This window comes from Vicia villosa, linkage group LG7, assembly GCF_029867415.1.
Source record: "Vicia villosa cultivar HV-30 ecotype Madison, WI linkage group LG7, Vvil1.0, whole genome shotgun sequence".
Taxonomy (NCBI): domain Eukaryota; kingdom Viridiplantae; phylum Streptophyta; class Magnoliopsida; order Fabales; family Fabaceae; genus Vicia; species Vicia villosa.
In genome coordinates, this window is record NC_081186.1 from 65646177 (window position 1) to 65664070 (window position 17894).

Genomic DNA, 17894 nt, shown 5'->3' on the forward strand with positions numbered 1-17894 from the left:
TAAACATATATAAAAAAAACTATTCAAAAATTTAAAAATTAAAGGGTAATTAAACAATTTTTAAAATTTTAGAAAATAGCAGGGACTGGAGTTGCATGCATAAAATTTTTAGAATGATCATTCATTGAAGGAAAATTTTATAGGGACTAAAAATGCAGGGTCGCATATTTATATGGACTAAAAACGTATTTAACCCTATTAAGTTTTATATGACTGTGATCTCGTCAATTTGGTCTCTAATTCAAAGATTAGGAATTTAAACCATCTCACTGAGTTTCATCCGCTGAAACCTACGAGAAAAGAATTCGCCGAAAATCGCTTATCACCATCAGAAATTGCTTTTTTTTTTTGTTCCATCGAAAATCGCCAAACAAATATTTTTCTTATTATTATTGCAAGTTATTATTAATTCAACTAATATTTAAATAGACTAAAAATTTAAAAAAAATAAATGAGCTAAATATTTATTTTTGTTTACCTATTCGAACTTGACTAACAACATAAATTTTATCAAACTATTTAAAATAATTATAAAAACAAATTATGATATTATTTAAGAGAGTTTTTCAATATAATTTTATTAATTATTAAATGTAATTGAATTATCATTTTATGTTTTAAATATAAAATATAAAATGTAATATAACAATAATAATCAAATTAAAAAAAAATTCTAAAACTTTTTCTATATATTGTATAAAAATTTGACTTGACTTAACATATTTTAGTTGGCATAACCGCATAATATATTTCCACTCATGCTTTCCATGGAATTTTCACTAGATTTTATCCTGTTTATCCCATCCCTTAAAAATCAACCATTCTCTTTCTTCATCAAGATGTTTTTCCCACGATAAAAAATAAACTTCACAGTATTCGCCATTGTGATGTTTTTCATACGATAAAAGTTTTTTTTTTTAAATAATTCATATGAAAAAAAACTTCATTGTATTCTGCAGTGTTCTGAAATGCAAGGCTGTCTTCTGTGACTGGACAGTGAAACAGTGTACGATATTGCCGCGTGAATACCCACTCACTCACTCACTCTCAGTTTATTTTGTTCTTTGCATTATTACTTTTCCACCGCACTTCCCAAAACATATACCAGAATGGCATTATTCAATTTCAACCAAACATTTCAACAGCTTTTTTTTTAACTTATTCTACACTAGTACACTTTAACAAAAACACAACTAAATTCAATTAAGCAAAATCTTATACGGTGTAACTATCTTGTTATGGCGAGTTCAAGTACTTTTATGCTCTCAATTATTCACCTTGTTTGAAGAAAAAACAAGTTCAACTAAGGACTAATGTCGATGATGTTTCTACATGGGAAGCAAATTGTTAAAACTATATTATCCTTATCAAAATAATTATATTTAGTCTCGTTAAATCAACTCAGTCATTAAACCAACTCAGTTGATAGTTATAAAGAAATATCAGATGCATGAATATGTAGGACACAATATAAAGACATAGAACATTTTTAAGCATTTGCATGGCTCACACGTTAAAATTTGAGCTTATTATTTTAGAGATAAGATTCTTTAGAATAATTTACTTAAAAAAATCAACCACATTAACAATTATTGTTAAAGAAATTAAGGATTCATATTATGTCGATGAATAATAAATTATAGTGGTTACAATATTAACCATTCATTTAATTCTAATTTTGGATTGAAGTCCTTTTTCAAATGTCTCATAATTTCCATTACTTGCTGAAACTCTTGTGCTAAGTTTCAGTAATTGTGCAGACACATAATGATGAATGATGAAAAACACTAGCCATGTTTTTCCAAAAAACTAGGTTCTTTTGTCCTTATTAGGTCTCTCTTTACATACATCTAAAACATAATTAATTTACAATTAATCCACATTAATAAAACCTCATCAACTCTTACCTAATAACAAGGTTTTAACAATAGGACCACATTTGCGGGGTTACATTATCACGATTTCCATCGGTACAAATGTTGTATTATTATCACTGTTGCGGTATGAATCAATTACAATTTCTCTTATATAGACATATTTTAATATTGTTTTGTCGTGGCCGATTTTATTGGTCCTCTTTTGTAGCTTCCGTTTTTGCAGTAACAAACCGTTTTTTAAAAACATAGTACATTAACACTTAACTACAAAACTGAAAATCATAAACTCAATAGTTACAATTGCATTACCAATCACTAAAGTCCCATAAAATAAACTAAACAAAATTATTTAATTAATTAACCAAATAAAGAACTTACAAGAATAAGAACCCTAACTAGCTAGCTAGTTTGATCTTTTACATAAAAATCTCAAACTAAATTTTTTTGTTTTTTTTTCCTTCTCATTTTTATTTTTCACACAAATCACTCTCTCTAGAGAGATCAAAATTGCTTAATAACCACATAGAAGAAATTAATTAGAAAATTTAGAATAATAAAAACACAAATTAGGGTTTCTTACCAAGAGTGTTCTTGTTATTGTGCATCCAAACTTTAAGAACATTTCTCTTCACACAATTCTCAGCACAAAACTGTTCTATAGCAGCTTCATCTTGTTTCTGAATTCTCCAACCGTGTTCTTCCGCAAAAGCCAAGAGCTTCTCTTTCTGTTCCTGCGTGAATTTTGTTCGGAATCTCTTCTTTGATCCACCGGAACCGTTTCCTCCTCCGCCGCTGCTGCTAGGGTTTGAAATATCATCATCTTCTCTGCTGAATCCACCGGAAGCAGTGGCTGGGAGAGCCAAAGGTCTGTGATGCGCCACCGGAGTTGCTAAGTGGTGGTGGAGGTAACCGGAGGTAGAAGGAGGACCTCGGTGGTAGTAAGGTGAAAACTGGTGATGGTGATATGGTTGCGGCGGCGGTGGAGGTTGCTGCCGCTGACACGAACTAACCGTCTCTCCGTCGATCTCTTTACGGTGGAAGTTCCGGTGACAGTTACAAGCAGCGCAAATCACGGCTTCAAGTGTTCCTTCTTCACCGGCGGAAATGAACTCGCAGCAACCGTCAACAGCGTGGCCACCGAAGCTGACGGCATGATTCTTCTGACATTCTCTATACTTCACCGTCGAGGAAAAACCACCACCGTTACCGTTACCATTACCGTTACCGCTACCTTTCCGTCCGTCAACTTCACCGGAGAGTTTTGACCGTGAAGCTGAGTTTCCGAGTGAGTCGTAACTCGCCGGCACCGGCATGGGTGTTTCCGGAATCTCCATCTCCTCTTCATGTTCCTCTGGTTCATCGAATTCCATTTCACTCTTCAAAGAGAAATAATTTTCAACAATTAATTTTTTTTTTTAATTTGTTTATTTATTTATCTATAGTTAAGTGTTTGAGAATTTGAGAGAAGAGAATGAAGATCTACATGAATTCAGTTTCACACTTTCACTGAAGGATAATAATAACTAAGCTAAGTCACTTTGTATATTTACTTATAGCATTTATATTGAATTTAATTTCATAATAATAATAATAATAATAATAATAATAAATTATTATTATTATTATTTTTATTATTTTTTTGTTTCTTTAAACTCACATAGGCACACAATGCCACATATTAATTCTTTAAATAATTGAAAATATATTTAATAAATTTCTTCTAATATATATTTTACCAATATGTATTATTAAAATATACTAAAAAATCATGTGTAAAAAAATAATATATAAATAAAAAGTTACAACAAAATATAATGTTGATATAGACTTGTGTAAAGACATGTCTTTTCTCTTATATTTGGACCACATTAATAAGATATAATAATACCCCCTCCATTTTTTATTATAAGTCGTTTTGGCATTTTCACACATATTAAGAAAAATAATAACTATTGTATGAAATAGATAAATTATAATAGATTTTACTAAATCGTCTTTCATTAATTGTATGGGAAACACAAATTAAAATAATTTGAAGAAAGAGAATATTAAATACTTAAGGGTATAATAGAAAATATAGTATTAATGATTCATTGAAATTCTAAAACGACTTATAATAAAACACGAATTTTTTCTCCAAAACGACTTATAATAAAAAACGGAGGGAATAGTTAGTAATTTTTTTTTCACATTTATTATATTTGATCAAACTTATAAAAGTAAATATTGTTATATAGTACAATTATTATTATTAAATTTATTTGTTTGTGAGGAGAAGATAAGGATGTGGTCATGAATAACCAATGTGGCAGAAAATAGTTGTTTGCCTTTAAATTTCTTGCCATTACATAATTAACATCTGTACATACATGATGCTGTTCGGACATTTTTACTTTAAATTCACTTTAACCAGCTACAACCCTATAACCCATTTCTCTACTTTTTTTCTTATAAAAAAATATAAAATATAAAAATAAAATTTTATAATTAAATATCTAGTAAAAGTTGAGATAAAAAAAATGATAGAGGAGATGTAAAAAGAGAAGAAAGAGGAAAGATGAAAAGCAAAGTGGAGTAGGTGTAGAGGTACCATATATAGCAAAGAGTGTAAGGAGAGAAAAGAAAGTGATATAAGTGAAAAGAAGAGTGAGGGGAAGAATAATGTGGTTGGTGGAAAAAGGAAAAAGTAATGTGTTTGTGCTAAAATGAGAAATGAGGAATTGTAAAGGGAGGGAGGGGAAGGGGGGAACAATGGAAAAAATAAAAACATGGAGTTGATATCGGACGAATTAATAAATAAATCTGTCTACATTTATGGGAGCTACCTACGTGCCCTTCTTCTCCGACAGGATATGATGTCACAATGTTGTCATCTTTTTTTTTTCTCTTTGTTTTGTTAGGGTGAGTTTGATGGATAGGTCATAGGTTAATGCATACAGTTTGTTACACGGAAATGTAACTTGTTTTAAAGGCTCTAACGATTACCTTGTTCGTGTAAAAGAAAAGATTTTTATCATGTTTTTATTTATTTTTTTATAAAATAATTAGTATGTATTTTCCAATGATAAAATTTGACTATAAACGAATTAATTTTATAAAATAGATTTTGATTTAAGATGAATTAAATATAAAATATTTATATTTAAATATATTTATAAAAAAAGTAAAAATGACAATTTTAAATTAGAATTAATTTTGAATACCAAATTACTTTACTTGAGAGCAATTAATTTTCTTAAAATTAATTTTTGTACTGGTCAAAAAAGTAAGATATATGGTGGTTAGAGTTTGTCTGCAGCAGTAAGAAGTCATGTATAGTAGTGTTTATGATGGTTTAGAGAGTCTCTTTACATGATGTGAGAGGCACTATCTATATGATTCATAGTATATAAGGTGTGATTTGTCTTAGTTAAGATGTCTCATTTTATCCAGTTAGAGCATAGGTATTTATAAAGGCCTTAAGCCTAGAGTTTATTTGGGAAGGATCACCGTCCATTCAGTCAGCAGTGGACCGTTGAATCTCTATTTCCTAGGGAGATATGGGTTAGTTACTGATCTTGGCTTCTCTCTTCTTAAAAAACGTTTTATCCCACGTTCCCTAAGGGCAACGTATGACCGCCCTTCTTCTAGCGGCATAGCTCCCGCCATTGTCAGCATTTGCTAATGCACGAGGTCTTTGATAGAGGACAAAATGTTTTTAGACCATAGAACAAGGGAGTATCCCAACGCCCTAAATTTCATAATGATACGCGCTGGGCCGATTGGGCTGTAGGATATTTAGGAGAGATTGTTTGACTGATGAGATCTGCAAGTCCCTCAGGCGAATTGTTAGATATCTCATACAGAACTTCTATCAAGCCCTCAGACAAGACATAATACTAAGTCTCTTAGGAAAGAATTTTTTGGCGTCCCTTAAGAAAGATTTAAACGTCTTGGTCCTGCTCGAGGAAACCTTAAGTCCCTCATGAGAGGAGTTGGATAGCTTAGGGATCCTAGTCCCTATGGTAAAGTTATTCAAAGTCTGGCTGATGAAATAGTAAGTCCCTCAAACGGGGCATTATCCCTCTTGGGCGAGACTTCTATTAAGCCTTCAAACAAGACTTACAATTAAGCCTCTTAGGGAAGACTTCGATCGTGCCCCTTGGGTGAGATTTATATGTCATGATCCCGCACGAGGAAACTCTAAGTCCCTCAAGCGATGAGTGGGATGGGCTGGGGATCCTAGTCCCTTAGGAGAAGTTATGCGGAGCTTGGAAGATTAGACAGTAAGTCCCTCAGGCGGGGCATTGATCATCGTATGTGGGATTTCTAGCAAGCCCTTAGACAAGAATTAAGACTAAGTTTCTTAGGAAAGACTTCAATCACACCCCTTGGACAAGATTTATATGTCTTGGTCCCGTCCGAGAAAACTCTAAGTGCCTCAAACGAGAAGTTGATGACTAAGGGATCTTAGTCCCTCATGGGAAGTTATGTGAAGCCTGACAGATCTCCTCTTAGGGCGGTAAGGATCCCACTTCTTATGGATCCAACATTATGATCTCCTCTTAGAGAGGTAAGGATCCCACTTAAGGATACAATATTTTGATCGCCTCTTAAGGCATGAAGGATGCCACTTAGGGATCCAGCATTTTGATCGTCTCCTGTGGCGGCAAAGATTGCTTTTAGGGGTCCAGCAATTTGGTCACCTCTTAGGGAGACCTTCCTCCTGCATTTTAGGTTTCCTGTAAACGGGAATAGTCAATAAACACATATTCTCTAGAATAATAAAATAAGAGGCCTCGCTAAAAACCCATGCCATATGTAAAGCACAGTGGGAAAAAGTGCACCCCATGAAATAACATGCCCTTACAAATGGCAAAGATGCAATACTAGCCTATAAAAATTAACAGCAAAATAACTAAATGGTTTTAAAGAAAACAAATAAAATATGATAGAGAAAGTGACGCCATGGGGGAATTCCTTATTGGTGGATTTTAATCTTCGATCTCCCTATAGGTTAGACGGGGAACCTTCTCACCTTTGCAAGCTTATCTTGACGACTTTATTCCTGAGCCCACTATCCTAGCTTTTACGCATAAAGTGCGGACCCATTTCAACTTGAGTCTCTCTACGAAATTTTTTATGGAGATTTCCTCATCTCCTTGGATAACTCACACTTTCCCATCCAAGAGTAGGCACGTCATTCATAAATACAAAGTGGACAAAGCGGCTCCCAGCTGATCAAACGTCGGTCTCCCTATAATCATTTAGTAAGAAGAAATGACATCAATAACCAAATACCTGAGCTTAGTTTCTTTGGCCTGGTTCTGCTCTCCCAAGGTGGTCTTCAAAGTGATGAATAATTTTACTTGCACCTACTCTTTAGAGAATCCAACTAGTGAGCCCTTGAAGGATTTTAGATCCTCTGGATCGACGTAGACTTTTTCAAACTCCTCCCAATATAGAATATTTGTCAAACTTCTTTGGTCTACGAGGACTCTTTTGATCTCCCTTTCATCGCATCTGCTGGTAAAGATCATTGGGTCATCATTGTAAGGGTGGATTTTAGTTTTGTCTTTCTCATAGAAGGAGATCATAGATTCTAGCGCCTTTGGCTCGCCTCTACCTTTAATATTGGGGAGGTCTTATATATTCAAAATTTGGCGAGCGTACCTTCTACGGGCAGAGCTAGTCACCTTGCCTCTGGGGAATCCATCTGCAATAGTTTTGTGTATGGTGCACGACTTTTCTACCCTTACCTTGGGATGTCTCATTTGCCTTGCTAGGCCCCAGAATCCCTACGCCTTCTCGCCTACGAGAGTTGGATTTGTCTTGATCTCTTTCTTAAGTTGGTAGCAATCATCAATGTGGTGTCCTTTGACCATATGGAACTTGCACCTTCTACTTAGTTCAGGATCCATTACATCTGCCATCGAAGTATTCATAGGCGTGAAGCTCCGTGCTACCTTGCATTCTCTATAGAATGCACTCTTGTCTTTGATGGGCGAGGTATAATTACTCTTCCTCTAGTAGTGTGATCCCTTGGCGTTGGAACACGCTCCTTGATGTCTTGTGCCTTCTTCTCATTGTTGCTCTCCTCGCCCTTTATTTAACATTCTGTTATACTTATTGTGGCAACCTGCCCTAAAAATTAGCTTTTAGAGTCGCCACCTATTCTACCAGGGCGAATAGGAAACCCTACGAAGTTTTAGAGAATCTGGGTAAGTTATTATATTCGGATCAAGGGAAGGTGTTAGGAACCCTTAACCCTTTCCTAAGGTTTTAGATTTAAGGCAAAGGTTTGTGGCTAAAAAGTGTTAAGGTTTATAGCTAAGAAAATGAATAGGGCGAAAAGTGAGATTTTGGGGAAGGGGACTCGCCTTGGTTATCCAAGTGCCTACGTACCTCCTTATGGAGGATCAGAGTCTACGTAGTTCGGGGCATGGTTGTACGCCTTAGAATTGATATGAATGTGTTGAAGGTATTTTGAATTACCTTATCGTAGTTTTGAAATTCGCAGTTTGCAAGGTATTTTGAATTACCTTATCGCAGTTTTGAAAATCCGTAGTTTTGTGAAAGAGATGTGTTTTGAATGGCGTACAACCCTGATTATAGTATGTTCTATTAATCGCGATGATTAATAGATTTAATCACCATAATTAACAGATTTAATAGGAATTGCTAATTATTTTAATCAATTAATTCGATTATCACCGTTAGCAAATTGATGTGTTTTAATTAGATTAATTGTTTCGGGATATGAATTATTTTATTATTAACCATCGCAACCAATTAGTTTGATTAAAACGATTAATACATTAATGAAGGTTTTTAATTATCGTTAATTATCATAATCAATAGGTTTGATTAAAACAAATAACGAATTAAGGAAGGATCGCTAATTATCCTAACCAATTGAAATGGTTAAAATCTTTAGCAAAATAAGCCTTATTTGAATTTATTATTTAATTAATTAAATAATTGATTATTACCCACCGCGATCAATTAATTTAATCGAAGCGAATAATAAATAACCCTAATTATAATTTAAATCAATCTTACATTAAGTTAATTATTAACCTAAATATTAAATCATCTAATTAACCTGATTAAAATTATTAATTAATTAATCCTAATTTATTTAACCTAAAATTAAAATTAAGCCAATTATTTAGTTAAACCTAAAATTAAACTCTAACCAAAATCCTAATTATAATTATTTCAATCTAAATTAATTAATTAAATAATCATAAATTAATAACTAATCCTAATAAACCAAAATCATATAAATAACATAGAAAAATAAAAAAGGTTAAAAAACCTGGGCGAGTAATCCGGTGTGTCATGCCCTTGAGTGTCCCCAGTGAACCTTCAATCCAAGTGTGCGTTAGATCCATCTCCAGAATCATGCAAGGGCCTTGGAGCGAAGGTGCATCGTAGATCCTCCTGCAGTAATACGCATGCAATCTAGAAACAAATTAATTCAAAAAAAATACAGACGAGAGCAAGGATCGAACTCGCGTTATCTCCCTCGCGTGAAGACCAGACGCCCTTTCCTTTCCACTCTGCCAATTTCCATTTGTTGTCAATAACATAAACGCAAATTATAAAATATAAATTCAAGATTTTAAATAATAACTGCGCGCCATCACTGTTTACCATCGTCCCCCCATGATAATAGATTTAGCTACGGTTCTGCAGCCTTGTTGCTACGATTTCATTCATGGCTAAAACCTGCATATACCAAACTCACGAAAACATCATAAAAATTCAAGATAAGCTCATGGTTTTGTTCGGAAAATCCTCCTGAGAACATTGGCTCCATTGGTTTGAATTAATTTTGCCTCTATCGAAAAAGCCCTAATTTTGGAGCTCCAAGACCTAACAATAGTATCAAGCAATTCCTGTACTTAAACAACAATTAAATGGCACAAAAATCTCACAAACATCACGCTGAACACAAATATATAACCAAATTCAATTGATAACGTGTATATCACAACGAACAAAAATTTGGCAATTTGGTTCAAACCGTGTTAAATGGGGCGTGATTCAGGATGCGTGAAGCCTTGAGGATGTTGTAGATAGCTTCAGGAGACACCACATAATCGATTCCAATCTTTAACTCGTCTTAAATCGGCTTGAATCCTTGAACCCAAACCTCTCTTTTTTTGACTTTTTTCGAAGCTCTCATGAAGGTCTTGGAGGCCGAAAATCCCCCATATAATCTGTACTACTTAGGTACTTATAGTAGAATAATTTAGGGTAAAGAAAATGCATCAAATCTCCCTTGAATCCAAAATTGAATCTTGATTGAAATTTGACTTTTAATGTTTCCAAAATTGGCTAAAATTTGGTTTTCTTTTCCCCAATCCCATTAGCACGAATCTTATATGAAATAGGGTATATTTTGATGACTGATTATGATTAGAAATTAAACCAACTCAAATCTTTTCTATTTTTCTTCCAAATATTGGATTAAACCATGGTTTTAATGAATAAAAATTCAAGAAAAATCAAATATCCATCTAATTTTCATGGCTTTGGATATGGACCTTCTGGATAGTTTAAGGAACAAGATTGGGTCATAAAAAGTTGGGCCCTTTTGCAATAAAATTGATTTTAACCCTTATTTGCTTCACACACCTCACCCAAAATTGACCAACTTTGACAAGGCATATCTCCCTCAATATTAAGATATGGAAGAATTCTAGGACTTTTTGGAAAGCTCAAAGAGTCCTCTAAACACTCCTTTTGGTTTCATCTCCTTTGAAGTTTCCATGCTCATGTTATGTGCTTTTGAAAAAGATGACCTTTTAATGACCTTTTTGTAGGACCTGTAATGTATTGGACCATATCTCTTGAATGAAGCATTTATGGCCTTGGCATGTGAGAGACAAAGTTGTAGAGAATTCAATTTCCTTCAAAATAGGCTTTGAGTGAGAAATTTTTGATACTCCATGTGAAAGTTATGGCTAGTCAAAGTTGAGTTGACTTTTTAGTTAAAAAACCCTAATTTGAACCTTTGACTTTGTTCATTTCTGAGTTTTTATTAATGAATCATGATCAACCTTTGATCAAATGATGGATATAACCTCAAATACTTGATGTTGACCAAAAGTCTTGAAGTTTGATTGTATTTTGACTATAGTTGACTTTTAGGTCAACATATTTGACTATTGATCATCTGAACCATTGATTGAACAATCTTGTGATCCAAAGCTTGAAAATTTCCCTGGAGATGCTCTGAGACATATGAGATACATTGGGGTCCACTTGAGGCCTTAGAGATTCAAACTCCTTTGATAAAATGCAAACCCTAGTTTTGGAGATCCTGGATTAGGATGAGCTTTGTCTGATAGGACCCTGAGTGCTCTTGGGCAATTGAGGGACCTTTGATTGAATATAAGAGGGCAAATTTTGGGGTATGACACTTACCACTTCCGCTAACAAGAGTACCGACTTTTGGGCAAGATACTAACTGATGTGTCCCACTTGAGTCCATTTTAGAATGCCTCCAAGAACGTTTCTTGGTTTGGGGGACAACCCTGATGGTGGCTTCATTGAATTGAGCGAGATAGTCCCTCAACGACTGTTGTGGAGCCTATCGTATGTTGAACAAGCTGGTGGTGGACATCTTCCTGTGACGGCTGACAGCTAACTGATGTATAACTTTCTTTACCAGCTCTAGATAACTAGCAATGCAGGCTCGAGGTAGATCTATATACCATTGTAGGGCAGCATCCTTGAAGGTGTCAGCCAATAGTTTGTATTGTAGGGATTCAAGTGATGCAATGATAGTCGTATGTGTGTTGGTTGAGGTGACATGTTCATATGGATCATTATGCCCATTAAACTTGGCAAGAGAGAGGTTTGAATCCTTCAAAGACAAACGCATCCCATATCTCACATGAGAGTGGTTAGGGATCCAACATTTCCATCTCTAGTGGGATATTGGACTCTTTGTGGTGTTGTCTGATATTATGGACATTATCCTCTTGTGTTTGATTTTGACGGTGTAGTTTGTACATGGCGGCGCACATCTTCGTCAGGGAGTTGGAATCAATACTACCACTAGTATCCTCCGACGTAGGTGATGGAGCTCCCATGTTGAAAATGGATGAGAAATTCTAGGTATAGGTGTGGAGGGTAACTGTGAGTATGGTGATTGTGATGAAGAAGGTGTGACCCACATTAATTTTACAGGGTATGGGATACTCAGAGACCTTAGTATATTTATAATAATTTAGGATGACTAGAGCTGCTCGCGACAACGAGAAGCCTTGTATGATGGTGTTAAAGTGATTTTTAGAGGACCTCCTCACGTGAGGTGAAAGGCTTTGTATATTAGTGTAATGCTTAGGTATGAGTCTGTAAGTTATGATCTGTCGATTCTCCCGCTAGGGGGAAGTATTTATAGAGGCCTTTGCACATATGGTTTAGAAAATCCTTAGAGGCAGTAACTAATTCTCTTTGACTAGGGAAGATTGTTGACTACATACTTTTCAGGGAATCGGGGTGTGACTCTTTCTCATATTTCTATATGACTAGTGAGAAAGTAACAGTAAAATTCACGTCCTCTGTTCCAAGAGCGATCCCCCCATACTTTGTGAGGATGTCGCCCGGGCCACATCATACTAGGCGGGGATCCAGTAGTTGCCACTATTTAGGACTCTCACAAATATAACACTACAAAACTCTATATAAGATTTTTTTTTAGTTTTTGTAAATATGCAGTTATTTTTGTTTTATTTCCTAATATTTGAAATAAGTAAACTGATTAATTTTAATTTCTAAAATTACAAAAACTAAAATCAATTTTATATAAATCAAAATAAATACAACATATGTTATTAGGACTAAAATAAAATATCAATGAAAAGTGATCTATTTGCAAGAATGAAAATAATATATATATATATATATATATATATATATATATATATATATATATATATATATATATATATATATATATATATATATATATATATATATATATATATATATATATATATATATATATATATATATAACAGATTTCAACCTTAATAAAAAAAATTACAAAAACATAAATGATTTCATTATTCATATTAAAAGAAAAAGCTATAGAGTAATGGATCAAATTCTTATTAATAATAATAGACTTTTTAATTTTAATTATCTAATAAAAGTTGTTAAACATTATTTATTAAAAAAAATACAATTTCGTATACAAAAAGCTAACAAGTTCTTAATAGCTTTATACGATAAATATTAAATAGAATATTTACAGCCATCTGAAAATTATGTTCATGTGTCCAAAAACAAACTATATTCTCCAAATCTGAAGCACATCATGTCCAAATTAACCACCTATAGTTGTACAAACACGATTTTAAAAAAAGTTTCTTGAAAAAACTTAGTGTGCAAGATAATACTTTTGGTTAAGATTCCATCTTCCACTATAGTAACCTTAAAAAAGGCAGAGGCCATTTCATTTTATGGTTCCCGAACAATATTAAAGGTTAATTTATTCTACGTACAGTACGTCCTTGCTTATTTTATTTTAATAAGAAAAAGAACTAGATTATCATTTTATATCATCAAACATGCATACTTTTTAATTTATGGAAGATATAACAAATTTAAATATTATTTCGGGTTGGCCAAATACTCACTAATATACAAGCTCAAGAGATTTTATCATGAGAACCTTCATCTTGACCTGACACGTCACATCAGTGTTTTAAAAACCGGACCGGTCATCGAACCGGTGAGGGTACTGAGTTACTGGTTTATTGGTCGAACTACTGGGTCACTGGTCGAACCGCACGACCAAATCGGATTAAACCGGATAACTCGGTTGAATAGACCTTTCATTATATAGGTATAAAACCAGTCGAACCGGATGATTCAGTCTCTAAAAAAAATATAACTAGCTTTTAAATTTTTTAAAAATATCATATCATAAATTCACAATTTCATAACTTAAATTCAAATTTTAAACAAATGTATCACACATAAGAAAATAGTAAAAAATTACAAAGTCTAATTGCAAACAAAGTCTAATTACAACATTATCTAATTGAATAGTTTATAACAAAATAACTCCAATGTGTACCAAATTTAATTCAAAATAGGATCCTCCTAAAAAGAAAATCAAATAAAATTCAATATGTTTATGCTATTTAAGAAAATTTATTAGCAAAGATAACAAATAGACAATAAAGTTTTTAATTTGTCACTAACGAAAAAAACTATGTGAGAATGCTATTTAAGTAATACACTACTAAATATATTAAAAAAAAAGTTTAAAAAAAAAGTTTAAAAAAAAATTTTAAAAAAAAGTTTAAAAAAAAAGAAAAAAAAAAGCAATTAAACCGCTGGTTTTCCGGTTTTCCCGGATTTCACCGGTTCCCACCGATTTGATGGCATACCCGATCCGACTATTGAACCATATCGGTTACCTAGCCGGTTCTCGGTTCGACCGGTCCGGTCCGGTTTTTAAAGCACTGCGTCACATACTTTCATAATTAATGGCGAAAATATTATTGGCAAAATTTAAACAATAGCATTGCTAGGTTGCACTACAACGCGGAAGGGCTTTAAAAGCGCTTTTTTTGGACTACTAAAGCGCTTTAAAACGCTGCCAAAGCCTGCGCTGCCGTAGGTAACGAAAGCCCTTTTGAAAGCGCTCTGGTAGCCCCCCCTATAAGAGCGCTTTTTCTGGAAAAAGCGCTCTGGTAGCCCCCTATAAGAGCCATTTTTCTGGAAAAAGCGCTCTGGTAGCCCCCCTATAAGAGCGCTTTTCCAAAAGCGCTTTCGTAGGTTGCGTTTTTTTTTATTTTTTATGTTTTTTTTAATCTTAGGCAGCGCTTTTAGTAATAAAGCGCTTTAGTAGGTGGCCCTTTAAGAGCATTTTTTAAAAGCGCTGTCGTTGCTAAATGAGGTATCTTAAAGTGCAACCTGTAATTTTAGCCTCCCAGTTCGACCTGTAATATTTTCGACCTGTAATATATTTTCAACCTGTAATATTTTCGACCTGTAATATATTTTCGACGATATATTTTCAACCATAGGTAGGACAATATATATATATATATATATATACTAATATAATACCATTATAATATCCAAAATTATATATATACATCATTATAGTTCCTGTTAAACAAACTAAATCATGTAAAGTATGAATACAGAAAGTTTCACATGTAACTAACTCATGTCAAACAAACTAAATCAGTAACATCAACAATATTATACTTCAAATATTGGCAACAGTATGAACAAAGTTAGTAACCATCCTATAGTACTATAATATTATACTTCAAATTGACACAAATCCTACTGCATGAATAGCAGATGAATATAAAATTGGCACAAATCCTCTTTGATTTCTTCCAACTTAAGTCTCGTGTAAGAAGCGGCATAGAAGTCGTCAAAGTACTACAGAACAAAAACATAATATGAGTGATTTAGTTAAATGTAATAAATTATAAGAAGTTATCTAATTAAGTTATAAATCCATACCGTGATTGGAATCTCTAATTGATTCGTTTGAAGGATTTCTTTCATAAACCTCAAAACATAGTATCCGCAATCTGAACTGTTTCGCTGTATCGGACACTACATAGAAAAACAAATAAGATTTTATAGTTGTCTTGTTTTATCAAGTAGCATAAATATTATAAGCAAAATTGTGAAAATTAATGTACCTGCACTTTGATCCAAGTAATGTTGTTTGATTTAGTCCGGGATACATGTGCGTCTCGTTGACTTCGGAACACTTGTATTGATCTAACAAAAATATAAAAGCATATATTTATATCAATCTCACAAATAATTAAATATATAAATATACACGAATATTTAGAACGATCCCACTTACGTATCAATCATTGTCTTCATAGCCGGATAATTGGTCCATTTACCATCTACCGAATTCAGAAAATATACCACTTCTCTTATAGGGTTGATAGCAAGCGCTTTCGTAAGGTGCCCTATACCAGCGCTTTTAGAAAGCGCTTTTGTAGACATACCCTATACCAGCGCTTTTTTAGTGTTTTTTTCCCTTGTTTTTTAGTTTTGTTTTTAGCGAAACCTATACCAGCGGTTTTTCCTAAAAGCGCTTTCGTAGGGGTGCTGCTAAAAGACAAATTTGGCATAGTGTTGACACTAATTTATTACACCGTATGCCAACTACACCATATGTATTTTATTGTTTTAGTGTTGCACAGTTATCAAAAAGAAATAAAAAATATTTAAAAAATAATGAGTATGTATTTAATGTGTAATATACGATGTAAGTGAAAATATGGTGTCATATTAGCATTTCTGTGTAAACAAACAAGAGCTAGCTAACGATCGAAAAATTTCATAGTGCAATTATAAATCTGGTATGAATTAAAATTTTTGTTAATGTATTTTAAAAAGTCCGATAAAAACCCATAGAACCCTAAAAATTTTGATAAAAGATCGTCAGTATCTCTAAAAATACAATAAAACTTCAGAAATTTTCCTAAAATCCGAAAACACATTATTTTTTAAAAACATAAAAAATCACAAAGGATATTATTGTAAAAGCACCCCTCATGTGGGCGTGCCAGGTCAAGGTGGGGAGGGGGGCTCGAGATAAAATCTCCAAGTTCAAATACAATGGCCCATTCCAAAACATCATCACATAAGGCCAATGAACAGGCAGAATTAAGGGTGGCAATGAGAAATGTCTGTCCCGCAAAAGTCCGCAAAAAAATCGAGTGAGGAGGGACAAACATAGTTAAGAGTGCGTGTCTAAAATCTTGCCCTGTCATGCAAAAAATGAGGGTGAGACGAGGGCAAACACCGCATCTATAATGCCTAAAAATTGAAAAATATTACGATAATGCACGCGTCCATAAAAGCCCGCAAAAAATGGGGCATAAGAGGACAAACATATTAGATGGTGCAAGCTTAAGTCTTTGCCCTATCTTTGCAAAAAAGTGGGGGGAAAACTTGCAAACTCGTCGGGCCCATTTTCCACCCATTGGCAGAACCTCACAATGAATTCCTGGCACCTGATTCGAGCTAGATTTTACTACCCACCATGAGGTATGATCTCATTCTCACTTTTGAAAGGTACACCTCTCTAACCTCACTGCTTTGGACGTTGTAGTGCTGATTTTGCAAATTCAACTGCTTCAACGCATCATAGATTTTTGCAACCACACTGGAAGAAATCAGTCATTCCTTCCATATCACTAATCTCTCGTTTAGTGACTAAAATATTAACGTCGTTTGTGAGAATTAACTTATGATTCATGTAAATTTCCACGGATATCCATCAACCTTCTCTTAACCGATGCATCAAAGGTACCAATATTTTTTTTATTCTAATCTCTAATCTACTCTGTACTAACTATGGCAGCATCTAAATTTGCTCGGATAACTGTCCGACGTAACATCGATGTTGCCATTGAAGTGACAATAAATGTTATCAATCCTGCAAGAGAATCCATCCTCCTATAGCGTGAGAAGCCAATCTGATCCTCATAAATTCTTCCATATTTCAACTCCAAAAGCTCCAGTTCCTGCGATAGCATATTCCAGATCTTGGTGATATTAAAATGTTTCCAACAATTACGTCAAGGTCTAACTTCCAAACAACCGCGACCACAACTGTAAGTCCTTCGACCAAAGATGCTCCTAAGACTCCATTAACTCCAAGCCAATTTATGCCTGCAAGGAACAAGTGAATTGATAACTAGGATCTACAACATGGTGGAAAAAGATGCAACCCATACTCCACCCAAAAGACGTTATACTTTGATATTCTCGATGCGATGTCCTCAGGGATGGGAAAAATGAGACATCAAAATTCAAGTTTCCGATCAAAGAAGAAACCCACTTTCTAGACGATTCCTTAACAGTTGAATCCACAAATCCCTAAAAGACTTGAAGCTAGAAAATTATGACGAAACTTTAGATCCAGATGAACATATCGAACACGTAGACAATATTCTTGATTATTATCACGCCAAAAGCATGGTGAAATGAAAATTATTTGTCCTTAATCTC

General features: G+C 33.8%; 1 protein-coding gene across 1 annotated transcript; it reads right to left on the reverse strand.

The window, feature by feature from the left end:
* Positions 1-2189: 2189 nt before the first annotated feature.
* LOC131620659 (zinc-finger homeodomain protein 2-like) lies at positions 2190-3387 on the reverse strand. Its single transcript, XM_058891791.1, has one exon. The coding sequence runs from the start codon at positions 3245-3247 to the stop codon at positions 2444-2446; it is 804 nt and encodes a 267-aa protein (XP_058747774.1). The 5' UTR covers positions 3248-3387; the 3' UTR covers positions 2190-2443.
* Positions 3388-17894: the final 14507 nt, after the last annotated feature.